Source organism: Lepus europaeus, chromosome 9, assembly GCF_033115175.1.
Source record: "Lepus europaeus isolate LE1 chromosome 9, mLepTim1.pri, whole genome shotgun sequence".
Classification (NCBI taxonomy): Eukaryota; Metazoa; Chordata; class Mammalia; order Lagomorpha; family Leporidae; genus Lepus; species Lepus europaeus.
The window spans coordinates 32,135,662-32,162,050 of record NC_084835.1 but is presented as its reverse complement, the minus strand read 5'-3'; the positions used below and the strand labels follow the sequence as shown (position 1 = coordinate 32,162,050).

Genomic DNA, 26,389 nt, shown 5'->3' with positions numbered 1-26,389 from the left:
GCCGCCCCCCTCTTCTCCCTCCCCCTCCCCAGCCCCAGCCTCCCAGAACACTGGGGTTTTATAAGGCAGAAATGCAAAAAAGAAAGTCTGGGTCCTTTTAGGGAATTTTTCCACAACAGCCTGTTGAGCATTTACACAAGGGGGCCCCATGGGCAGCAAGAAGGGGAAGAAAGGGAGAAGAGCAGTGAGGATGCCTCGCGCAGGGGCAGGGCATGGGGGCTGGGGGCTGACTCTGCACTCAGATAGCTTCCCGAAGCTCCTCCCAAGCTGGGGCCAATCTCTGAGGACCCCAGGAGGAGAGGACCCCAAAGCAGCCAATTACATGGATTTTCTGGACCCAAGACCCTGCTGAGCTCCTTCCCACGATCCTGGCCAGTAGGAGACCTGCTCCACTCTCGGTGGAGGCGCTGTCTTTTCTTGGGATGTGCGTGCATGTGTGTGTCCCTCTCCTCCTCCCACACAGTCTCTGTGCCATGGCGCTTACCAGCTGGGTTTTTTTTTTTTTTTTTAAACTTTTATTTAATGAATATAAATTTCCAAAGTATAGCTTATGGGTTACAATGGCTTCCCCCCTCCCATAACTTCCCTCCCGCCCGCAACCTTCCCCTTTCCCGCTCCCGCTTGTAAAAGGCCTTCTGTGGCTCCTTACTCACTGGCTGCCTCCACTCAGAAATAAGGTCCTGAGCAGCCCGCTCCCCCTCCCTGCCTTTGCGACCAGCCATGGTATTTCTCCACATTTGCCCCAGCTCCCAGGCCATCTCGCCTGACCACCCCCCCCACCCCGACACACACACACACACACACACAGGACCCTTGCAGCCCAGAGTTCCCCACACCTCCCCCCAGGCAGCCACGGAGACGCTTTGGTAAGTTTGACGAGAGTATTTTTCCATTTTATAAGGTCTTTAATTACCTGTTGTTGCAGACCTTCTCTTTCATCACTTTCCAGAACCCTGCTGGAAGCCGAAGAGCCAGGAGAAGGCGTCTGGTTCTCACCAACGCTGAGCACCTTGGCCAGCCCTAGGATGTCGCCCTCCTCCTCAGCGTTGTGACCCTGTAATTAGAACAGATCTTATGTTGTTAGCCCAGGGCCCAGACGCCCTGGCTTCCATCTTCAGCCCCATGAGTGTCTCGTGTGCCACCTCGGACAAGTTTCCTGGCCCTGAGAGGGCTTCTGTGTCACAGGTGAATGGAGCTGCATGAACACAGCTTCACCAGCTACCTGCCACAGGTGTGTAACACTGCTCCAAGTTCTGAGCCCAATCCTCCTGTGCCCCCCACCTTGTCAATTACACATTTCTAAAGGGCCAGCACTGTGGCGCAGCAGGTTAAGACACTGGCTACCATGCCAGCATCCCACATCAGAGTGCCAGTTAGAGTCCCGCTGTTCGACTTTCGATCCAGCTCCCTGCTCCCTGCTAACGTGCCTGGGAAGGAGCAGAGGGTGGCCCAAGTGCTTGGACCCCTGTCCCATGTGGGACACCCGGATGGAGTTCCAGGCTCCTGTTTTCAATCTGGCTGAGCCCTGGATGTCACAGGTATTTGAGGGAGTAAGCCAACAAGTGGAATCTCGCTCTCGCTCTCTCTGCTGCTCTTTCAAATAAATAAACTTGAAAAGATAACACATTTCAGGCCTTGATGGCTCTCCCACTGTTTTCCTGATACAAACCGCCTCCTCCACATGGGCTTGCTTGTTGCTCTTGGCCAACCTAGCCCTGCTCCTGGCTCCTGCCATCAATGTCCAGTCCCTAGCTGACTGGGTCTCTCCAAGTCCCACGGCCTCTCCTTCCTAACACATCCACGGCCCCTCTCTCATGGGTGTCTATCCCCTCCGTCAACTCAGGTAGGGAGCACCCATGCACTGCTCTGCACCCCAAATCCATCACTGTGTCGAGGTGAAATGTGGGTGTGTTATGAATGGATTCAAGACACACTGCCCCAAAATATGGCACCTAGCATATTGAACCTTTTAAGCTGAAGGCATCTGAGAAATAGCAGAGGTAGGAAGGACTCTCTGAGCCCCCCTGGAAGCAGGTCCTGAGCCCCTCCTGTGAGAGGCGTTGACTCTATATCCAGAGGAAATAAATCTCCCTGTCTCTGACAATGGATGCACCAGAGGAATCTGCAGGAACAGGACCTGGTAAGGTCCCCCAGTTTACCAGGGCATACTCTATACTTCTGTATACACATTTTCCATGCCCTTCCATTTATCATCAAACCTTGTTTAAAAACGCTTAGGTTGGGGCCGACGATGTTAAGTGCTGGTTCGAGTCCCAGCTGCTCCACTTCTAATCCAGCTTCCTTGCTATTTACACCTGAGAAAGCCGCAGAGATGGCCCAAGTGCTTGGACCCCTGCCATCCATGTGGGACATCTGATTAGAGTTCCAGGCTTCTTTCTTCTACCTGGCCCATCCCCAACCATGGTGGCCATTTGGGGAATGAACCAGCAGATGGAAGATCTCTCTCTCTTTATGTAACTCTGCCTTTCAAATAAATAATAAAAATTTTTTAAAAAGCTCAGATTTATGAAAGCTTCATGAAAGTTCCTGTACCATGTAAAACTTAGGTTAAATAAATGTCTTGCTTTTCTCCTATTAATCTGCTACAGAGATGCAGCCAAGAACCTGGATGGGGAAGAGAAAGATACTTTTGCGTCCCCTACAGTGGCCTTCATAGAGTTCCTATGCTTTACAGGAATAATATTTGTAAGGCTGCCACAGTATGGGATCTGTGAATGTTCCAGAGCTTCTGAAATCAAAGGAGTGATTACAAGGCAAGAATGTGATTTTTAAACTTACTAAAAGGTCCCTCGGGTTTCACAGGGCACGAGAGGTACACACCTCAATGGCTAACAGTGAATCTATAATCATCTCAGCTAAAAAAAAAAAAAAAAAAAAACACACACACACACACAGAGCATCATGTAGAGCAGTAACTATAGCAACCATGTGAAGAGCCTGTGTTTCGGTATTCAGCACTGTCTTACGCATGTCAGTTACCTCCTGTCAGTAATGTGGGGTCGCAAGTCCCAACATGACGAGGTGCGACCCTGGCTCATTCCCTGGCACCATCACTTACCAGCAACACAAGCCTGGACCCACTCAGAAGCCTTTCAGCCTCAGTTTCCCCAACTGTAAAATGCAATAAACAGCTCCCTTCCTGGGGTTGTTGTGACAATGAAATGAGACAATTAAAGTATGAAAAACTCTGATAATGCAGTGCCTGGCATGAAGTCAGCACACAATAAATTGGTAGCTCTTATTATAATAACTAATTGCTGCACTGCTGATTTGAAAAGATAAATATAGAATTGAAACTGTGGCAGGCAGCAGGAAAGCTGGGCTGAGAGAGAGGAAACTTTGTCAGACTGATGATTTGATGGTTCCAACAAGGCCTCTTAAAACATCCATTTATTTTGGTTGCAAGTTGAGTGTTGTCCATGTTGATAACTGCTAGGAATAATTAAGGAACAATGGTTCCCACTGACATTCTTATAGCACTGTGTGACTGGCTAAATACATCTTTTATAACCCTTTCTGTGTTAAGACACCCAAAACTTAAACTCCTAACATTGTGTAACTAAGTTGGCAGAGCAATGTAATTACACAAAGTAATAAACAAGAAGGTAATAACTCTTAGTGTCATTAAATACTGAAGTCATCATTGGGAAGAAATGACATTTGCATCTTGGCTGAATTTTTTTTAACATTGTTATCAGAGTATAATATCCATATGGAACTATGCATAAAGCATAAAAGAAGAGCTTGGTGAGTTTTCACAAAGAGAATATACTCACGTAACCAACACACAGATCACAAACATCACCCATGTTTCAGAAGCCCCCTCATCCTGTTTCCTAATATTTCCTCTTTTTCTTCTCTTTCTCCTCCCCTCCTCTTCTTCTTCCTCCTCTTCCTTCTCCTTCCCTTCTTTCCTATCTGTGACATAATTTACAAACCATAAGATGTAGCCGTTGTAAATACAATTTGGAAGTGTTTTCCAAATGTATACAACTGTGTAACCATCACCAACATCCAGCTTTTAGATTCCTTCTCTCTCTCTCTCACAAGTCCCCGTCTTCAAGGTCAGTCCTGTTGGAGGACGATCTCTACTCCCATCCTTAGCCTCCGGCAACCACTGAACTCTCTGCCTTCTGTCTCTGGAGTTTTGCCTTTGCTAAGATTTTCATTTAAGTGGAAGCATAGTGGACACGCAATCATAGTCTTTTGTGTAATGACTTTTTTTCATCATAAAATATGTAGATACAACCATGGCTAGATTAGAGCTTCCCAAGTGTGACATGTGAAATAACTTTAGGTGGCATACAGACAACTATTTGTTAGCTTAGTTGTGTATTTTTGAGAAATACATAAAATAACTAACACATGAGCCCATGTCACAGATACTATTGCTTAGGTCTAGAATAAATTTAAAAACCAAAACAATGTAAGGAAATATATTAATAATAATAGATAGTATGCAGATAATGAAAAAAACCATAAAGGTGTAAGCAAATGACTGAAGTCAGTAAAACAGGCACTTAGATTAAGAGAAAGAATTTCTGTGAACCCTGAAATTCTTAGCATAACCATCAATATATAGCCTTTAAAAAAATAATCAGGGCCAGTGCTGTGGCGTAGTGGGTGGAGCCACTGCCTGCAGTGCCAGCATCTCATATGGGTGCCAGTTCAAGTCCCGGCTGCTCCACTTCTAATCCAGCTCACTGCTACAGCCTGGGAAAGCAGTAGAGGATGGCCCAAGTGCTTGGACCCCTGCGCACATGTGAGAGACCCGGAGGAAGCTCCTGGCTCTTGGCTTCAGATCGGCCCAGCTCTGGCCATTGCAGCTATCTGGGGAGTGAAGCAGTGGATGGAAGACCTCACTCTCTCTCTGCCTCTGCCTCTCTGTAGCTCTGCCTTTGAAATAGATAAAAGAAAATCTTAAATAATAATAATAATAATAATTACAGGTGGGCATTTGGCCTAATAGTTAAGACACTGGTTAAGATGCCCACGCTCCCTAACGGAGTGCCTAGGTCTATTAACACAGACCCTGGGAGGCAGTGGTGATGACTCCAGTATCTGGATTTCCACCACCAACTTGGGGGGATCTAGACTGAGCACCTGGCTTCAGCCCTCCCCCAGCTCAGACCATTGTGGACATTTGTGGAAGTGAACCATCAGATAGGAATCATCTGTCTCTCCCTGCTTCTCAAATAAGTGAATTAAAATTCTTAAAATAAATAAATAACAACCAGAATTTTAAGGCCACTGAGGTATTTTCTTGACCATTTCAACACTTTTTCATTGCGTGCCTTCTATGAGCTGGGGGCTAGGTAAATGTTCATTTAAAGATTCAACACACTGCCTTTTGTATTTACATGATCAGTGCCTGTAAAAGGAAGTTCAAATTAAATCGGAAAGTGTCTGTGGAGGTTCAAGGGCATGATAAGGTGCTAGGCTGCTCCTTCTTCAACCGCAGGCAATGAAGGGGTGCAGGGGTGTGCAGGACACAGGCCATGGCTATCAGAGAGTTAGCGAGGAGGCTGATGAGAAAAGATACAAACAAGGTGAGAAATGACAGTAAAACAGTAACAGTCCCCAAGGGACACAACACCCACAGCAGTGGACACTTAGGTATCTATGTGTAGAGGCTGCCACAAAGGCTTTGGGCTGAAAAAAGAACCAGAATTCAGCAAGGACAGAGAAAATATGTTTGGATAATGAGGGATTTGGCTCAAGGGAAGGTAGAATTTAGGCAGGCAAAGAAGAGAAGAGGACATTCTAACAAAATCAGAAGCAAAGAAAAGCATTTTCCAGGGCCAATGAGCTGACCTACTGACTAGTGCAGTGTTGGAAAGGGTGAAAGGCTGGTGACAGGACTAGAAGGGCTGATTGCAATGCTGACCACCCACGAACAACTGAGAACTGGATAGTATTATAAAAAGAGAGAGAGAGAGAAGTGCTCAATGCTTTGCAGAATGTATTAGAGGATGGGTGGATGGATCGATGTGCTGATAGATGAATGGATGAATGCATGGATGCTGGAAAGCAGGAAAGGAGGCTGGATGTTTGTATCCCACATCCATCTTTGTGGTCCAAGGCCTAAAATTAAAGCTCAAAGTTACCTGCTGCCTTGACAACTGGTACAACTGGGAGGGCGTCTAATAGCCTAATCCCAAGTTTTCCTCTCCGTTCTACTCCTGTTGACAAGGTCTCCTAGCACAGGACCAGGCACAGTGCCTGCTTATTCCCAAGAAGCAGATGACCCTTCCAGCCAGCCCACAGAATCATTCCCATAAGCCAGTCACTTCCTCCTGCAAGAACCAAGGGACACCTTATCCTCTTGCTACTGCAAAGTCTGCCTCCCACAGCCCCTGGTTGGGCACTTGCAGCTAAGTGCCACTCACAGGTGGCTTTGTGTGGCATGTGGTATCCACCTCCCCTGAGCTATGAGTACACGTGACTAACAAGCCAGCCAGTATCAGATGTGATGTTTTGTCATCCCCAAAACCCTAAGTAGGAATCCTTTCCTGACTAACAGAGTGATGAGGAAGCAATCAAAATAATCCTCCCCAGGGTGGGCGCTGTGGTGCAGCAGGTTAAGCCACTCCTTGGGATGCCCAAATCCCCTCTCTCAGTGCCAGCTGGAGTCTAGAAACATCGAGCTGGGGTGAAAGGGAGAGCTGGCTTCAGGGCTAGATCATGCTGACAGCTATTAATTCACCCTGTTGTGTCTTTCTGTGTTTTCCTTTCTTCCTTCCTCCCAATCAAAAAAGGAGTGACTCTGAGGATGTCTGCAATCTGGAGACCTATGGAAGTGGCACAAGCAGCCTCTGGGAACCTCAGAAAAGGCCCCAAGATGGCAGGAAAGCGGCAGAGGATCTGGAGCCTGTGGGGGCCGTGGAAGCAGGGCCAAGTGCGGACTGAGAGCCCACAGCCAACGTCACCCTCCTCCCTCGTCTTACCCACCAGGACTGAGGGTGTGTGTTGCTGGGCAGAGGGTCTGGGCCCAGGAAAGCCAGTGTGGTGAAGGCTGAGTTCCACAAAAGAAAGCTTTCTCTCTTGTCCACCTAAGTGGGCCAAAGTTCATACCAGCTATGTCTGGGCTGAAAAACTCCAAGTTGCTTGCTCCTAGGACTTTGGGGGTGGATACAAAGAGCCACAGATCCCAGCAAGGAGTAGGAAAGAAGGTAGAACTGTAGGCAAGACCACAGGCCCTCGGCCAAGAGCAGAGCAGGACAGAGCACACTGTCAAGAGGCCTTCGGTGCGGGCTTGAGCAGGAACGGGGGAGGGAAGGAACAAATAAACCCACCTGGCAGAAACCACCCCTACCCCACCGCACCCCCCCCCCCCCCCCCTTGCTCACAGCCTTCCACAGCCAACTCATTAAACCCAGGGACGTGGTTGCAGCAGGGACTCAGCAATTAAAGCTGTTAGGTTGCAACACCTCTCTGGTTTCAAGCAGGAAGGCACAAGGCCTGTGAATTTGTGGATTTGACACCAGGGCTTTCAGGGCAAACATCTGACTCACTCTGCCCCCCAGGAGGGGAGAAGCCAGCTCAGGTTTCACTCTTCACCCCCCAAACCCTGCCGTGAATGCCAGTTCCTTCCCAGAAGCCCATAGAACAAAGCACATCTCTTCAAATCAGCGTTGACAACCTGAGCTGAGCTGGAGGCTCAGCGCCGGTGCTCCGGGATTGTGCCAGGAGGGTGAGCGGCTCCAACTCCAGAGAACCAGAACCTAGACCTCCTGTTTGCATCACCTTAACATTCGCATTCTGAGCGCCGGGGGAAACAGATCTTCGAGATGACGGACACTTAACCTTTGCTAGGGCAAAGTCTGGGTTGTCTGGCTTCTCCTCCTCTCCGTTGTCGCCTGCAGTCCAGGGGAAAGGTCCAGGCAGGGAAGAACTCAGGCCAAGGCCACGCTGGCATTTTGTGCCTGAGTGAACTCGGCACAGGAGAGGTTAGCGGACTTTTGCAAAGTCAGCTTTGCTGGGTGGATGATGAGCTGTGACTGCAGCCCCTGGGACCTGACCTGGTCTGTTGTGAACATCTATTGGTTACTGTTTGGAGACATCTATGGTCATGTGGGTCACGGTGGGGAGCAGGGCCCCAGCGTGCCTCTCCCTGCTGGACTTGTGCTGGACCAACAGGACACGCCCACCACGCCCGATAGTACTGTCCATGGATGGTCAGGATCCGCCAGACCCAAATGGGCCTCTCGGGCACAAGGATGGCTGAGCAGAAGGCAACTGAGAAGAAGCAGACACAGGACAACTCCCTGCCTTTCCTCGCTCCGCCTAAAAGCAGGTGACACTTTGACAAGGCAAAAGCCATCTTGCCCTCTTTCTAGCAGCGAGGACAGAGGCTAAGCACTGAAGACAACGCCATACCCTCTCCAAGCTGGCGATGGCACCAGAGAAATCTCCAGAAACAAGCTTTGCTCATTTGCCTTCTATCTGCCATTTATTCGTCTTCCTGCCAGTTATTGGCCCTAGAAACGCCAATTGTGTCACTTGTCTAAAAATCTGTTTGTGCTTGAAGATTCGGTATAAGCTGGAAATCAAAGACACCTCTTTGATGGGGTGGACATTCAGCCTAGCAATTAAGATGCTAATTAAGATACTCATGCCCCATAACAGACTACCCAGCTTCAGCTCCTGACTCTGCCTTCCTGATAATGCAGGCCCTGTGGTATGGAAAACTCAAGAAGACACAAGTGACTGGGTCCCTCACACCTGTGTGGGAGATGTGGCTTGAGTTTCCAGTTCCCAGTTTCAGCCTGGCCCGGCCCTAGCCATTGTGGGCATTTGGAGGGTGAACCAGCAAATGGGAGTTCTCTTTGTCTCTCTCTCACTCTCTCTCTAGATATAGACATAGACATAGACATGGATATAGATATAGATATAGATACAGATATAGATATCTGCTTTTCACTTAAATAAATCTTAAAGAAAAATATCATCGCAATGTGAGGCCTAGAGGTGGGGAGTGGTTGTGGGGTGTGTGGGTCCAGGGGTCCCTCGGTGGACTGGTCCTGAAACGGCTCTCTACAGTCCCTAAATGACTTACTGGGAATAAGGACAGAATGTTCCAAAATGAACCTCATCTTCCTAGGGAAGTACACACCCTAGGGTATACACCAGGGCCAAAGGACAAAGGTGCAGCCAGGTGGCCCCGCAGTATGCTATAGCTTTCCAACAAAAGGTTAGCTTGGTGGTAGAAGAAGAATTATTCTGAAAAACTGAGAGGAGAAAAAAGGGACCTTGTGGGCCAGCAAAGAGAATAGGCTTGACCTCTCTTTTTTCTTCATCTAATAGATATTAAAAGCTTTTCCTCTGGAAAATAAAAGTGTTTCAGATCCTCATGTGCCTTTTGGCCTGGTGCCCTTGTGCTAACAGTCATCAATAACATTTTGTAGAAAAAGAAAGCTGTAGTTGGGAATGTAAAATGGCATAGCTGTCTGGAAAATAACTTGGTGTTTTCTCAAACAACAACACATACACTTATCCTGCAACCCAGGAAGTGTGCTCTTAGGCAAAATTTTCCCAGAGCACTGAAAATTTATATCCACACCAACACCTGCATAGGATTGCTCCTGGCAGCCCTATTTGCAATAGCCCCAAATAAACTAGACACAACCAAAACATCCTGTAAGTAGATGACTAATTAAGCAAACAGTGTTGCCTCCATGCCAGGGAATACTACTCAACAGGAAAAAGGAACACATTAGGGATGCATACAACTTGCATGGATCTCCAGGGTATCATGCTAGGTTGAAAAAAAATATGAAACATGTTTCCTTCTGTATAATAGCCTCAAGATGATAGAGAGAGCAGATTAATGGTTGCCAGGGACAGGGTTAGTGGGGTAAGGATGTTGTGACTAGAATGGGGCAGCACAAAGAACCTTTGTGGTAACGGAAGAGTTCTATATTTTGATTGTGGTGGTTGCCACCCAATTCCACCCATGTGACAAAATGGTATAAAACTATATACACGGGGAGAGCGGCAAGATGGCGGAATAGGCAGACAGCAAACTATTAGTCCGGAGAGAGAGACAGGTTAATATAAGTGGAGATACTGCAGGGTCAAGGAAGAGTAGGGGATGAAACAGCATAGGAAACTCTTCCGGAACTAGTAATTCACAGTGTACCTGCGTGGAGAGCGTGGGAGCCCAAGTTCGGGACACCAGCAGCAGACTCAACGCACCAGCGCTGGAACGCGAGGTGAGCCGAACCACAATAGCCCGAGACACCAGCGGGCAAGCGGAAAGAGGAGGCTAGAGGGAACGAGGGTTGAAACTTCGTGGGGAAAAGTTCACCAGGCTAACTAGAAGAGAGAGAGGAAAAAAATAAAAAAAGCGACCGATACGGACACAAGTTTCTCTCTCTCCGCTCACCTCTCAAAGGCGAGCAAGACAGAGCAGGCGCCATTTTGGACATACGTCATAAGCAGGGCGACCTCAGGTCTGCACCGGCCCTGAGCCTAGCAGAAAAACCTGACTCTGGGGGGAGGGGTGAAATAACAGGAGATTAGCATCTAACTTGGCAACCCAGTGGGAGATTTCAGGAGAATTGGAGCCCACACTGAGGGCAGCAGAGATTCCCTGTGTGGTCCGTGGGAAAGAGCTTCCGATCTCTGGCTCCTGTGGGTATATCATTTGCCTGCTAACTACCTCCAATTACGTTCAGCTGTGCGGAATTACTTCCCTTTTGAATCAAAAAAGAGAGAGATTTACCACACCTAACCTGGGAGTGTCATCTTTGACACACCCTCAACACTGAGGAACCAAACACAGCTCTCAGTCCACGCTCATCTCAAGCCTCTAAGGCACCACTGAAAGCAGACAGTACACTTAATATAGAGCCATAGTGTAACAAGAAAAAACACCACAGTGAAGAAACCAAATATCTCCAACATGCCAAACAACAAACGCAAAAACCAAGCTAACAAGAACAAGGAAGACACTATGACACCCCCAAATGAAAAAGACACCCCAATTCAAGAATATGAAGATGAGGAGATTGAAGAAATACAAGAAGCAGATCTCAAAAAATTGATAAGAACATTAAGAAGTTCTCAAAAACGAATTCTTGAACTACAGAAATCCTTAATGGACAAGGTAGAAAATCTCTCTCGTGAAAATGAAATATTAAGGAGGAATCAAAATGAAATGAAACAACTAGTGGAACAAGAAATGGTGATAGTGACAAGAAATCTTAATGAAATGAAGAATTCAATAGATCAAATGACAAACACATTAGAGAGTCTTAAAAACAGAATGGGCAAAGCAGAAGAGAGAATATCAGACTTAGAAGACAGAGAACAGGAAAGGAAACAATCAAATCAAAGAAAAGAAGAAGAAATCAGAAATCTAAAAAATACTGTCAGGAATCTACAGGATACTCTTAAAAAACCCAACATTCGAGTTCTAGGAGTACCTGAAGGCATGGAGAGAGAGAAAGGATTAGAAGGCCTTTTTAGTGAGATACTAGCAGAAAATTTCCCAGGTTTGGAGAAAGACAGAGAGACATCCTAATACAGGAAGCTCATAGAACCCCTAATAAACATGACCAAAAGAGATCCTCACCACGACACGTCGTAATCAAACTCACCACAGTGAAACACAAAGAAAAGATCCTAAAATGTGCAAGAGAGAAACGCCAGATTACTCTCAGAGGATCTCCAATTAGACTCACAGCTGACTTCTCTTCAGAAACCCTACAAGCTAGGAGAGAATGGCGAGACATAGCCCAGGTGCTAAGAGAGAAAAACTGCCAGCCCAGAATATTATATCCTGCAAAGCTCTCATTTATGAATGAAGGTGAAATAAAGACCTTTCACAGCAAACAGACATTGAAAGAATTTGTCGCCACTCGTCCTGCCCTGCAAAAGATGCTTAAAGATGTGTTACATACAGAAACACAGAAACACGGTCACCAATATGAAAGAAGGTAAAGGTAAGAAACCTCACACCAAAAGATCACAGGAATCTCAAACCATATACTAGAAAGTATCTTTGGCTAATGGCAGGGCAAAGTTACTCCTTCTCAATAGTCACATTGAATGTTAATGGCTTGAACTGTCCAGTTAAAAGACACCGATTGGCTGATTGGGTTAAGGAACAAAACCCATCCTTTTGCTGCTTACAAGAAACCCATCTATCCAACAATGATCCATACAGGCTGAGAGTGAAAGGCTGGAAAAAGATATACCACGCCAACAGAAATGAAAAGAGAGCGGGCGTAGCCATCTTAATATCGGACAACATAAACTTTACCACAAAAACTGTTAGGAGAGACAAAGAGGGGCACTATTTAATGATTAAGGGATCCATTCAACAGGAAGATATAACGATTATCAACGTATATGCACCTAATTACAGGGCACCAGCTTATTTAAAAGACTTGTTAAGGGACTTAAAGGGAGACTTAGACACAAATACAATAGTACTGGGGGACTTCAATACTCCACTCTCAGAGATAGACAGATCAACAGCACAGAAGATCAACAAGGAGACAGTAGATTTAAATGACACTATAGCCCAAATGGATCTAACAGATATCTACAGAACATTTCATCCTACATCTAAGGACTTTACATTCTTCTCAGCAGTACATGGAACCCTCTCTAGGATTGACCACATACTAGGCCATAAAGCAAGTCTCAGCAAATTCAAAAGAATTAGAATCATACCATGCAGCTTCTCAGACCACAAAGGAATGAAATTGGAAATTGGCAACTCAGGAATCCCTAAAGCACGTGCAAACACATGGAGATTGAACAACATGCTCCTGAATGAACAATGGGTCATAGAAGAAATTAAAAGAGAAATCAAAAATTTTCTGGAAGTAAATGAGGATAACAGCACAACATACCAAAACCTATGGGATACAACAAAAGCAGTGTTAAGAGGAAAGTTTATATCAATAGGTGCCTACATCAAGAAATTGGAGAGGCACCAAATAGATGAGCTTTCAAGTCATCTCAAGGATCTAGAAAATCTGCAGCAAACCAAACCCAAACCCAGTAGGAGAAGAGAAATAATTAAAATCAGAGAAGAAATCAACAGGATTGAATCCAAAAAAACATTACAAAAAATCAGCCAAACGAGGAGCTGGTTTTTTGAAAAAATAAACAAAATTGACACCCCATTGGCCCAACTAACTAAAAAAAGAAGAGAAAAGACCCAAATCAATAGGATCAGAGATGAAATGGGAAACGTAACAACAGACGCCACAGAAATAAAAAGAATCATCAGAAATTACTACAAGGACTTGTATGCCAGCAAACAGGGAAATCTATCAGAAATGGACAGATTCTTGGACACATACAACCTCCCTAAATTGAGCCAGGAAGACATAGAAAACCTAAACAGACCAATAACTGACACAGAAATTGAAACAGTAATAAAGGCCCTCCCAACAAAGAAAAGCCCAGGGCCAGATGGATTCACTGCTGAGTTCTACCAGACATTTAGAGAAGAACTAACTCCAATTCTTCTCAAACTATTCAGAGCAATCGAAAAAGAGGGAATCCTCCCAAATTCTTTCTATGAAGCCACCATCACCTTAATTCCTAAGCCAGAAAGAGACGCAACATTGAAAGAGAATTACAGACCAATATCCCTGATGAACATAGATGCAAAAATCCTCAATAAAATTCTGGCCAATAGAATGCAACAACACATCAGAAAGATCATCCACCCAGACCAAGTGGGATTCATCCCCGGTATGCAGGGATGGTTCAACATTCGCAAAACAATCAACGTAATACACTACATTAACAGACTGCAGAAGAAAAACCATATGATTCTCTCAATAGACGCAGAGAAAGCATTTGATAAAATACAACACCCTTTCATGATGAAAACTCTAAGCAAACTGGGTATGGAAGGAACATTCCTTAATACAATCAAAGCAATATATGAAAAACCCACGGCCAACATCCTATTGAATGGGGAAAAGTTGGAAGCATTTCCACTGAAATCTGGTACCAGACAGGGATGCCCTCTCTCACCACTGCTATTCAATATAGTTCTGGAAGTTTTGGCCAGAGCTATTAGGCAAGAAAAAGAAATTAAAGGGATACAAATTGGGAAGGACGAACTCAAACTATCCCTCTTTGCAGATGATATGATTCTTTATTTAGGGGACCCAAAGAACTCTACTAAGAGACTACTGGAACTCATCGAAGAGTTTGGCAAAGTAGCAGGATATAAAATCAATCCACAAAAATCAACAGCCTTTGTATACACAGGCAATGCCATGGCTGAGGAAGAACTTCTAAGATCAATCCCATTCACAATAGCTACAAAAACAATCAAATACCTTGGAATAAACTTAACCAAGGACGTTAAAGATCTCTACGATGAAAACTACAAAACCTTAAAGAAAGAAATAGAAGAGGATACCAAAAAATGGAGAAATCTTCCATGCTCATGGATTGGAAGAATCAATATCATCAAAATGTCTATTCTCCCAAAAGCAATTTATACATTCAATGCAATACCCATCAAGATCCCAAAGACCTTCTTCTCAGATCTGGAAAAAATGATGCTGAAATTCATATGGAGACACAGAAGACCTCGAATAGCCAAAGCAATCCTGTACAACAAAAACAAAGCCGGAGGCATCACAATACCTGATTTTAGGACATACTACAGGGCAGTTGTTATCAAAACAGCATGGTACTGGTACAGAAACAGATGGATAGACCAATGGAACAGAATAGAAACACCAGAAATCAATCCAAACATCTACAGCCAACTTATATTTGACCAAAGATCCAAATCTAATCCCTGGAATAAGGACAGTCTATTCAATAAATGGTGCTGGGAAAATTGGATTTCCACGTGCAGAAGCTTGAAGCAAGACCCATACCTATCACCTTACACAAAAATTCACTCAACATGGATTAAAGACTTAAATCTACGACCCGAAACCATCAAATTATTAGAGAGCATTGGAGAAACTCTGCAAGATATAGGCACAGGCAAAGACTTCCTGGAAAATACTCCAACAGCACAGGCAGTCAAAACCAAAATTAACATTTGAGATTGCATCAAATTGAGAAGTTTCTGTACTTCAAAAGAAACAGTCAGGAAAGTGAAGAGGCAACCAACAGAATGGGAAAAAATATTCGCAAACTATACTACAGATAAAGGATTGATAACCAGAATCTACAAAGAAATCAAGAAAATCCACAACAACAAAACAAACAACCCACTTAAGAGATGGGCCAAGGACCTCAATAGACATTTTTCGAAAGAGGAAATCCAAATGGCCAACAGACACATGAAAAAATGTTCAAGATCACTAGCAATCAGAGAAATGCAAATCAAAACCACAATGAGGTTCCATCTCACCCCGGTTAGAATGGCTCACATTCAGAAATCTACCAACAATAGATGCTGGAGAGGATGTGGGGAAAAAGGGACACTAACTCACTGTTGGTGGGAATGCAAACTGGTTAAGCCACTATGGAAGTCTGTCTGGAGATTCCTCAGAAACCTGAACATAACCCTACCATACAACCCAGCCATCCCACTCCTTGGAATTTACCCAAAGGAAATTAATTTGGCAAATAAAAAAGCCATCTGCACATTAATGTTTATTGCAGCTCAATTCACAATAGCTAAGACCTGGAACCAACCCAAATGCCCATCAACAGTAGACTGGATAAAGAAATTATGGGACATGTACTCCATAGAATACTATACAGCAGTAAGAAACAACGAAACCCAGTCATTTGCAACAAGATGGAGCAATCTGGAAAACATCATGCTGAGTGAATTAAGCCAGTCCCAAAGAGAAAAATATCATTTGTTTTCCCTGATCGGTGACAACTGAGCGCCAAAGGGGAAACCTGTTAAGTGAAATGGACACTATAAGCAACAATGAACTGATCAGCTCCTGTCCTGACTTTAGATGTACAATGTAATACTTTATCCTTTTTAGTATTTGATGTTGTTGTTGTGGTTCTAGTACTATTGGTTGAACTCAGTAATTAACACACAATTATTCTTAGGTGTTTAAATTTTAACTGAAAAGTGATCCCTGTTAAATCTAAGAGTGGAAAAAGAGAGGGAGGAAATGAAGAGCTATGGGTTATTTAACTATGTGCTTATTTTCAAAGACTTGAATAATCACCTTGTAACAATGATCAGACTTGGTCTATGTTATGTCATGATTTTAAGGAATCTTATTTCAACCAGATATTTTGGATTTTGATATTGGTCTATTATGCTATGTTATATGTGCATACATATTGTATGTCCACATGGGGAAATTTTATTAAGAGTTTTATTTTAAATGGCTTTTAGATAAGATTGTCCATAAATTTAAGCTGCTAAAATCAATCAAAGATACATTTTAATTTGAGTGACCTGAATCTGTGTATCATATGTTTTAAACTTGTTGGTAGAAAGAAACTAAAAACATTTTATATGGTTGTGCTTAAGTTTACTGGTTAAACAAACTACACCATGTTAGATATTTAAGACGTGTTTTCAAATACATGATTCTTAAAATTTATAGAAGGCATTGGACCTTCCGGTAAATGTTTTATTATGTTCTTATCTAAGGGTTGAAACGGTTTGCTAAGTATTCATGTAATATTGCTATTGTCAGCAAGTGATCTAGGACTTGCTCCCTCATTTCTCTATTCTAAGCCCAACTTCTTCTTTCACTTCTCTATTCTCTTCAAGGTAGGGAACTAATTCTATTATGAAGGAATCTGTGGGATGCACAATTTAATCTTTAGACCTTATAAGAGATGGCTGACATTTTTCTGTAATAGCATAGCCAAAATAAGAACTTAACTAATAATCTCATAGCTAGATTCACATCGCCATCAGCGAAGTATACAGTAAGTAAAAAAAAAAAACCTCCCTTTCAGACCAAAGGGAAAGAAAGTTTTAAAGTGAGAATATAATTTTCCTCATGGGCATTGTCTACCTTAGAAAAACTACTACAGAACATGCCTGTGACTATAGACTTGTAGTTCAGGCCACCGAAGATTAGAGATGGGACACGGGCACTCCCTTGACTTGCATCCTCTGGTCTGCTTTAACACAAACCAGGAGGAAAAGAAAGCTATGCATCAGAAGCAATGGGTGGCAGGCCTATTAATGGCTGATCTGTACAGTGATCTGCCCTCAAGGAGACCCAACAGGCCAGTCCACTGCAGTGGCTTTCAATGTGGTAAGCCTGGGCTTCAGCAGAAGTCAGCTTGTGAAGAGCCCTGGCAGCTCTGCCAAGAGTTGGATCACTGGAAATGGACCTGCCCTGGAATCGAAGGATGCCCAGGTCAGAGCCACAGATCTTATTGGCTCCAAGCTGAAAAGCCCTTCACTCAGCCCAACTTCCAAAGTGACCACTGCAGCTGAGGGTATGGTCAAGTAGGGTCAGCAACATTGCAGGCAGAACTGTAAATTTCTTGTTAGAGATGCCACCTGCCTTTACCTGGCCAGCTCTCCTCCCAGGCCAGCCAAGTAATGAAAGTCAACAGAGTGCCCTCCCCTAGGTGGTTCACACCTCCCTTAGGATATACCCCATGTGAAGAGATAGATAGGTCTGGGCCTCTTAACTTACAAGGCCTAAAACCCAACAGATTATTATCAAGCCCCTTCTATCAGGTTCTATTTGCCTCTCAATCAGAAAAATTACTTGTAGCTTAGACAGCACCTTTCTTAGCTCCTCTAATAATGACTCTGTCCTTTGTTCTAGACCCTGTCTAGTGCACTTGAGCCTCATTCCTTTGTAATCATAACCTCTACTCTACCACCAATGGCTCTACTCCCAACCTGTGTGTACTGATGGTCCTCTTCCCCACTTAATGCTGTATAATTGTTCATACCTGGTTAAGGCCACTCTTAGGATCATTGGTTACTATCCTCACCCTGTCTTTTATGACCTTGTCTAAATATGATCAGAGTCGGGGAACTTGGAAGGCTTCCATAGCCTTGGCAACTCATGACGACAACCTAGGGTGGTTACTGGTGCCATAAACTAGAATGTCAATTTGTTGGGTCAACAACAGGAGCCACTGTGCGCTTGCTCCTGATGTGGGATCTCTGTCCTTGATGTACTGTACATTTTGATTTAATGCTATAACTAGTACTCAAACAGTATGTTTCACTTTGTGTTTCTATGTGGGTGCAAACTGTTGTAGTATTTATACTAAATTGATCTTCTGTATATAAATAGAATTGAAAATGAATCTTGATGTGAATGGAAGGGGAGAGGGAGTGGGAGAGGGGAGGGTTGCGGGTGGGAGGGAAGTTATGGGAAGGGGAAGCCATTGTAATCCATAAGCTGTATACTGGAAATTTATATTCATTAAATAAAAGTTAAAAAAAAAAAAAACTATATACACGGGGCCAGCACTGTGGTGTAGCAGGTAAAGCTGCCACCTCCAATGCTGACATCCCATATGGGCACTGGTTCAAGTTCCGGCTGCTCCAATTCTGATCCAGTTCTCTGCTATGGCCTGGGAAAGCAGAAGACGGCCCAAGTCCTTGGGCACCTGCATCCTTGTGGAAGACCTGGAAGATGCTTCTGGCTCCTGGCTTCTGATCAGTGTAGCTCTGGCTGTTGCAGCCATTTGAAGAGTGAACCAGCAGATAAAAGACCTCACTCTTTCTCTGCCTCTCTTTGTAACTCTGCCTTTCACATAAATAAATAAATCTTTAAAAATAAAACAAAACAAAACTATATACACATGTTGTACCAATGTCAGTTTCCTGGTTTTGATATTGTATTAAGTTATATAAGCTGTAACTATTGAAAGTAGGAAACATGTACACAGAATCTCTCTGTACCATCTTTGCAATTTCCTGTAAATACACAATTATTTGGAGACAGAAAGCTAAAAAAAAAAAAAAAGGAGAATGTGATTGAAAGCATCACCTGATTTCTCTAATTTCCCTTCATAACTCTTCAGAGGAATTCTTGTAAAGTGGAAAGCTGAACATGCCTTGCGTATATAGTAAGTTTCCTTATTATTTTCTACAGCCTGATAGTATTCCATTTCATAACTGTACCATATACATTTTTTAAATATTTATTTATTTATCTGAAAGGCAGTTACAGAAAGAGACAGAGATCTTCCATCAACTGGTTCACTCCCCAACTGGCTGTAATGACCAGGACTGGGCCAGGCTGAAGCCAGGAGCTAGGAACTCCATCTGTGTCTCCCATGTGTGTGGCAGGGGCCCAAGTACTTGGGTCATCCTCTGCTGCTTTCCCAGGCACATTAGCAGGGAACTGGGTGGGAAGTCAAGTAGCGGGGCTCAAACTGTCACTCCAAAATGGGATTCTGATGTCATAGGCAGAGGCTTAGGCTTAACCTACTGTACCACAACACCAGCCCCTACACCATGTATCTTTAATCCAGACCCTAACTCATGAATATTTATATTGTTTCCATTATTTTTCTATCATAAATATTTTTGCAAATAATTTCCATGAGTCATCTTATACATAAATCATTTTGCCCATTGTTGTGACTATGTTTATATACAAATTCCTTGATGTGGAAAAACTGATTTTCTTGATAGTTATCCTATGAGGGAACTGCAAAATGTTCAAGGAAAATGAAATTAAAAGATAAGTTGTATTGCTGATGAACTCTGCTGTTTCCTTTTGCATGATGAGTGATAAACTCAACATGTGAGCCCTATGGTAGTCTAACAGAAATCTCAAAATGGAACAGTCATGCACAGTTCATGTTCAAGTATAATACTGATTTTCTTCATTTAAAAATTAACCAAAGGAATCAAGCTTTGACAACTAGAGTGACTTGGCTTCAGGAAAACCACATTCGAAAAGTGCAGTGACACCACTTCCCTCATCCCTTCATCAGCCACTGACAGCCACCTTGCAGGCCACCATGCTATTTACTTCGGGGATGGACAGACTTCCTCAGAATTGGTGATGGCTCTTGCCATTTTTCAAGAGCAACCAAATCTTGTGTAAATCAATAGATGGACTGAACACGATGCTTCTAACAGTGGCAGGCATGGCACGGAAGCTGAGACCTATCTGAGCACTGAGTGGATTTCATCTCGGACAATGTTTGGAGACTCTTCACTGGGAGCTCTATCATCTTTTGCAGTCTTGTCACACTCCATATCAAACTGCTGTCTTTCAGGGCACTCACCGCTTTCAATATGTGAGATGACTCCTACCAGTTTCTAAATTGAATACCTGTATAACCCATCTTTCAGTTGTTCCACCACATTACTTAGGTATTTTATGAGCTCAGAACCAGCAGTTTCAAGCAAAGTGAGTCCACATTTCTGCACTCGGGTGAAGCTTTCAGATGGATGCATGCAACGCTGGTAGAGAATGCTGTTGAGGCCAAATGAACAGAACTTGGTCACGGGGAAGTCAGTGCTCCAGTGCAGGGTGATACCACGCTCCCCAGCAGGCTGTCCCATCACAGTCAGGCCCACAGATGGAGCATACACTTCCTCTCCACAGACTGAAACCACAGCAGCTTATATTTAAAGTCAAGCTGATATGGGGCTGGTGCTGTGGCATACTGGGTAAGGCCACCACCTGCAGTGCTGGCATCCCATATGGGCACCGGTTCGAGTCCCGGCTGCTCCACTTCTGATCCAGCTCTCTGCTACGGCCTGGGAAAGCAGTGGAAGACGGCTCAAGTCCTTGGGCCCCTGCACCCAAGTGGGAGACCCGGAGGAAGCTCCTGGCTCCTGACTTCAGACTGGCACATCTCCATCCATTGGCAGCCAATTGGGGCATGAACCAGCAGATGGAAGACCTCTCTCTCTCTCTGCCTCTCCTTTTCCCTCTGTGTAACTCTAACTTTTAAATGAATAAATAAATCTTTTTAAGAAAATAAAGTCAAGCTGATCCTTAAATTCCTTTTATCTACAGATATTTGAGGTACTCATGTATTTTTTCAAAGAGCCTCAAAATTCTGAAAGTATTTACTATACATTCTAAATGGAAAAATACATTTTAGCATACTTCAAGTTACTGTATTTATTCAATATTAAGTAAATAAATTTCTATTTGGTTAATTTAAACCGCTCGTTTTTAAATATTTTTAAATATTTTAAAGGCTGGTGGGCTAGTGGTTAAGATGCCTCATCCCATATTGGAATGCCTGGGTTTGATTCCCGGCTTAGTTCCTGACTCCAGCTTCTGCTAAGGCACAGCCTGGGAGTCGGTGGTGGCTCAAGTGATAGAGTTCCTGCCACCAGGTGAGAGCCTTGGACTGACCCTGAGCTTTGGCCTAGTCAGCCCCAGCTGCTATGGGCATCTGGGAACCGAACCAGTGAATAAGAGACTTCTCCCTCTTTCTCCCACCCCATGTATATACATACATATATAAATACACCCACATATACGTGTCTCTCAAATAAAAAAGTTAAATTTTTAAAATTTATAAAGAAATATACTCACTATTTGACACAATTTGTTTTTATACAGATCCAGAGATAACATGGTGAAATCTTATCTTCCTAAACATAACTACACAAAGAAGGCTGACAATATGGTTAACTCAGCAAGTCATCGTCCAAGCTCAATGATATCAATCAGTCCTAATGTATTAAACTAACAGTGTCTCTTTTGTTCATTCACTAAAAGTTCCCAGTGTCATGTGTGGGTGAAGCTTCCTGAGCAACCTTTCCCAATTTCAGCTTTTGCTGCTGCAAAGCCAAACTGTGGACATTACATCTGAGTTCTGCAGCCCACAAAGAAAAAAAAAAAAAAAAGAAGAAAAGAAAAAAGAAAGAAAAGTGGCTAACACCAGAGGACATAACGTGTTCACGCTTTTGGAAAGTCACAGTAATGGCCCTGATAGCGGCTCCCACGCGGCTGCCAGTCTAGCGAAGAGGGCGCCCTCTAGGGGTGAACCTGAGCAACAAAATACAAGTTGAACACCCCAGTTTGTCAATCTGAAACTCAAAATGATGTAAAGCCCAAAACTTCTTGAGCACTGAAACAAGTGGGATATTCTACACTTGACTTGCAATCAGAGTGCCAGTGCTCTATAAATATATAAATTAATTTTGGGGGACTGGCGTGTGGCACAGCATCCCATTAACAGAGTGCCTGTTCAAGCCCCAGTGGCTCCACTTCCGACCCAGTTCTTCCCTAATGTGCCTGGGAAAGCAGTGGAGGATGGTCCTTCCACCCACATGGGAGACTCAAATGGAGCTCTGGACTGTTTCAGCCATTTGGGGAGTGAACCAGCAAATGGAAGCTCGCTTACTCACTCTCTCTCTCTCTCTCTCTCTCTCTCTCCCTCTCCCTCTCCCTCTCTCCCTCCCTCCACCCCCCCCCCTTTCTCCCTCTTTTTCCTTCAATTAAGTGAATCTTTTTAAAAATAAAAAAACTCTATGCAGGTCTCCCACATGGGAGACAGGGTTCCAAGTACTTGGGCCATCTTCCATTACTTTCCCAGGTACATTAGCTGGGACCTCACAGGGGATGCCCACATCGCGAGGGCAGGCCTTTACCTACTGCACCACAACGCCAGCCCCATTGTAAAGCCTTTATACTCTTTCCACTGTGTACTGTGTATATATAATTGATGCAAATAATTGTATTAGTCATAACAGTAGTTATGTGCAAGAGATATTGTGAGGGAGGATTAAGGTTTATTTGATAGGCAGAGTGAGAGAGAAAGAGAAAGAGAGAGAGAGAGAGAGATCTTCCATCTGCTGGTTCACTCCAAATGGCCCTAACAGCCAGGGCTGGTCCAAGACAATGAGCCTGGAACTTCATTCCAGGTTTCCTATGTGGATACAGAAGCCCAAGTACTTGGGTCAACCTCTGCTGCCTTCCCAGGTGCATTAACAGGGAGCTGGATCAGACACAGAGCAGCCAGGACTCGAATTGGCACTCTATAAGGAAGGCCAACATTGTCTGGTAGTGACTTAACCCACTACGCCAGATGAGGGGGGATAGATTAAATGACAAGAAGTGTGTGTAAAATACTCTGCCTGGTCCCCACACAGAGTACCTGCCCAAGCAGTGCTAACTAGAGTCACGCTCAGAGTTCCCTTCATGAGCTTTTTTGGTCCTTCAGTCAACTCAACCACCTCTGATTTCCTGACTGCTCAGACGCGGGGGTACCCAGCACAGGAAGCAGACAGAACTCCAGAAAGTTCAGCCATTCAGACTGCCATGTGACCCCCCAGGACATACTGGCATCTAGTCTTTTCCCAATCCAGTCATCCTGCCATTTGTTCCCATCTCTCTCAACTTCTGTTAAGGACCCAGGCAGGCCCAGAGCAGGAGGGCTGGTCTCCCCTGTGGAAAAGTGGCAGGGCCTCCAGACAACACAGAGGTACACAGGCAGGCAAGGAGGAGGCCTAGGCAGCCATGACAGCTAACTCTTCCGAGGCTGCTCCAAGAAAATTGCTTCATGTCTATTGCACTGAAACTGTGGGTGCAGAACCCATGGTTGTGGAGAGCTGACTGCATATAAAGCACATGAGTCTTTGTCCATCGTCTGTCACTCTGACAGGATACCTGAGACTAGGTATTTATACAGTACAGAGGTCTATTTTGGCTCAAGAACATGGCATCAGCATTTGCTGCTTTTCTGGTGAGGGGAAGCAAGTGCATACAGAAGACAGAGGACACAAAAAGTAGTCTTGCTTCATAACAACTGTTGCTTCGGGGAGCACATTCAAACCCTGGAAACATACATAAGCACACAACAGAACATCCCTGTAATACAGTGTGCATATTATGAGATACAAATGTATTTAGAGACCTAGTTAGTATGTGTAGCTACTTGGTGTTTATCATATATTGATTATATTTGGCCAGACTAACCTTTTACCCATTCAGAGGCAATAAGTCTCATCTCTCTCTTTCATTTTTTAGGGTTATTTATTTATGTGAAAGGAAGAGCTACAGAGAGAAAGGGAGGGAGAGGGAGAGAGAGAAAGAAAAAGGGAGGGAGAGGGAAAGGGAGAGAGAAAGAGAAAGAGAGAATCTTATCTTCTTGCTCACTCCCCAAATGCCCATAACAGTAAAGCCTGGGCCAGGCCGAAGCCAGGAGCCAGGAACTCCATCCAAAACCCTCCACATGGGTGGCAGGGGCCCAAGTACTTGGGCCACTTTTTGCTTCCTTCCCAGGAGTATTAGCAGGAAGTTGGATCTGATGTGCAGTAGCCGAGGACTGGAACCAGAATTCTGATAGGGGATGTTGACCTCATAAGCAGCAGCCTAACCTGTTCCACGACAATGCCAGCCCCTCATATTTTTCTAAGTAACTCGGTTCAGTCATCGTCACCTTTTCTGTTAGCTGCATCCAAAGCGACTCCGGGACTTCAGTTCTTCCTACCAACTGCCCACAAACCCAGGAACCCACTCCAGTGTTTGAGGGAAGGAGATCTGAGAACTCACCTGCCCCTTTAGGGTCTTTTTTTTTTTTTTAATTTTTGACAGGCAGAGTGGACAGTGAGAGAGAGAGAGACAGAGAGAAAGGTCTTCCTTTGCCGTTGGTTCACCCTCCAATGGCCGCCGCAGCTGGCGCGCTGCAGCCGGCGCACCGCGCTGCTCCGAAGGCAGGAGCCAGGTGCTTCTCCTGGTCTCCCATGGGGTGCAGGGCCCAAGCACTTGGGCCATCCTCCACTGCACTCCCGGGCCATAGCAGAGAGCTGGCCTGGAAGAGGGGCAGCCGGGACAGAATCCAGCGCCCTGACCGGGACTAGAATCTGGTGCACCAACGCCGCTAGGCGGAGGAATAGCCTGTTGAGCCACGGTGCCGGCCTAGGGTCCTTTTTTTCAGCTATCCTGGCTCTCTTACTGCCACCCTGGTCACCAATGAAAGGAGGTCATTAAAAACCAACTGCACTGTGGCCAGTGGGTTAAGCATTGTGCCCCAGTGGGTTAAATCTCCACCAGCATCCCATATCGGGAGTACAGGTCAAAACCCGGCTGCTCCCCTTCCTATCCATCGCCTTGCTAATGGCCTGGGAAAGCAGCGGAGGATGGCCCAAGTGCTTGGGCCCCCTGCCACCCATGTGGGAGAACCAGATGGAGTTCCAGGCTCCTGACTTCAGCCTGGCCCAGCCTGGGCTGTTGGGGCCATTTGAGGAATGACCCAGAGGATGAAAGTGCTCTCTTTCTCTTTCTTTTTCTCTTCCTCTGTCTCTCTCTCTCTCTCTGGCTTTCCCTTTCAAGTAAATAAAATAAATCTTAAAAAAAAGAAGAAGAAGAAGAAGGCGGTGCAGTGGGGCTGGACAGTTCCGGAGGAGAAGGAAATGAGGGAGACCTACTAGCACTGATAGGCCAAGTCCTCCATGATACATTTTTAATGAGAAAATAAAGCACAGAGCAATATGTGTGTCTGTCTTAAAAACTAATATCCGAGCCAAAGCAGGAGTCTCCGATTCCAGAAAAGATAAACACATCCCTCTGATCTGTCACTGTATATGACTTTGGTGATAACAACCAAATTGAATTTGTTATCATCCCGACATAGGAGTTTGGGTGGAGACACAATTCAGCCCCTAGGCAGCTTTCATTTCCCTGCTCTGGTGGGCACATCCCCCTACTGTGTCTGCAGCTGGGACCGCAGGAGCAGAGAGAGGAAAAAGCAATGGGGATCCCCTCCAGCTCTCAGCAGTACAGCTGCTCTGGTGAGAGACAAGTATCCCTCCTCAGTTTTAAGTGCATGCCCACCTGCTGCTACCACCAATGCCGACATATGGTCTGCAGGCTAGAGCAGCAAACCAAAAACCAAAGTGGGATACCGCCCTCTTCCATCTCTCCGAACACACACACACGGCTCAGATGGGAAATAAAGAAAGAAAGCTCCTTCTCTCTGGACCTGACACGTGCTTCTAAGTCTTGAGCAACTTTTATGCTTTTTAAACAGATTTACTTCTTTATTTGAAAGGCAGAGTTAGAGAGAGAGAGAAAAGAGAGACAGAAAGAAGTCTTCCATCCCCTGGTTTACTTCCCAAATGGTAGCAATGACCGGGCCTGGGACAGGCAGAAGTCAGGAGCCAGGAGCTTTGTCCAAGTCTCTCATGTGGGTGCAAGGGACTTGGGCCATCTTCCACTGTTTTCCCAGGCACAGTAGCAGGGAGCTGGATTGGAAGTGGAGCAGCTCAGACCTAAACCGGTGGCCTTATGGGATGCTGGCACTGCAGGCCTTGGCCGCAGTGCCAGCTACTTGAGCAGCTCTCTGAATGCAGGCTGGGCAATACTAAAGGGAGACAAGAACAATAAATGTTTTGGCACAGCAGCTTAAGCCATTTGTGACTCTGGGATACCACACTGAAGTGCTGGTTGGAATCCTGGCTGCTCTGCTTATGATCCAGCTCCCTGTTGAAGCACCTGGGACTGCAGCAGATGAGGCTCATGCACTTAGGCCTGGG

At 44.9% G+C, this 26,389-nt stretch overlaps 1 protein-coding gene and 1 pseudogene across 1 annotated transcript in view; both read right to left on the bottom strand.

Annotated features, from left to right (window-relative positions):
- Window positions 1-26,389, bottom strand: part of KCTD6 (potassium channel tetramerization domain containing 6) — a 51,676-nt gene that overhangs the window by 16,536 nt on the left and 8,751 nt on the right. The window contains exon 2 of the mRNA XM_062201180.1: window positions 914-1,054. Coding sequence (XP_062057164.1) covers window positions 914-939 — 26 coding nt within the window. The 5' untranslated portion in view covers window positions 940-1,054. The remainder of the gene's footprint in view (window positions 1-913; window positions 1,055-26,389) is intronic.
- LOC133766247 (mitotic spindle assembly checkpoint protein MAD2A-like) lies at window positions 19,872-20,452 on the bottom strand (annotated as a pseudogene).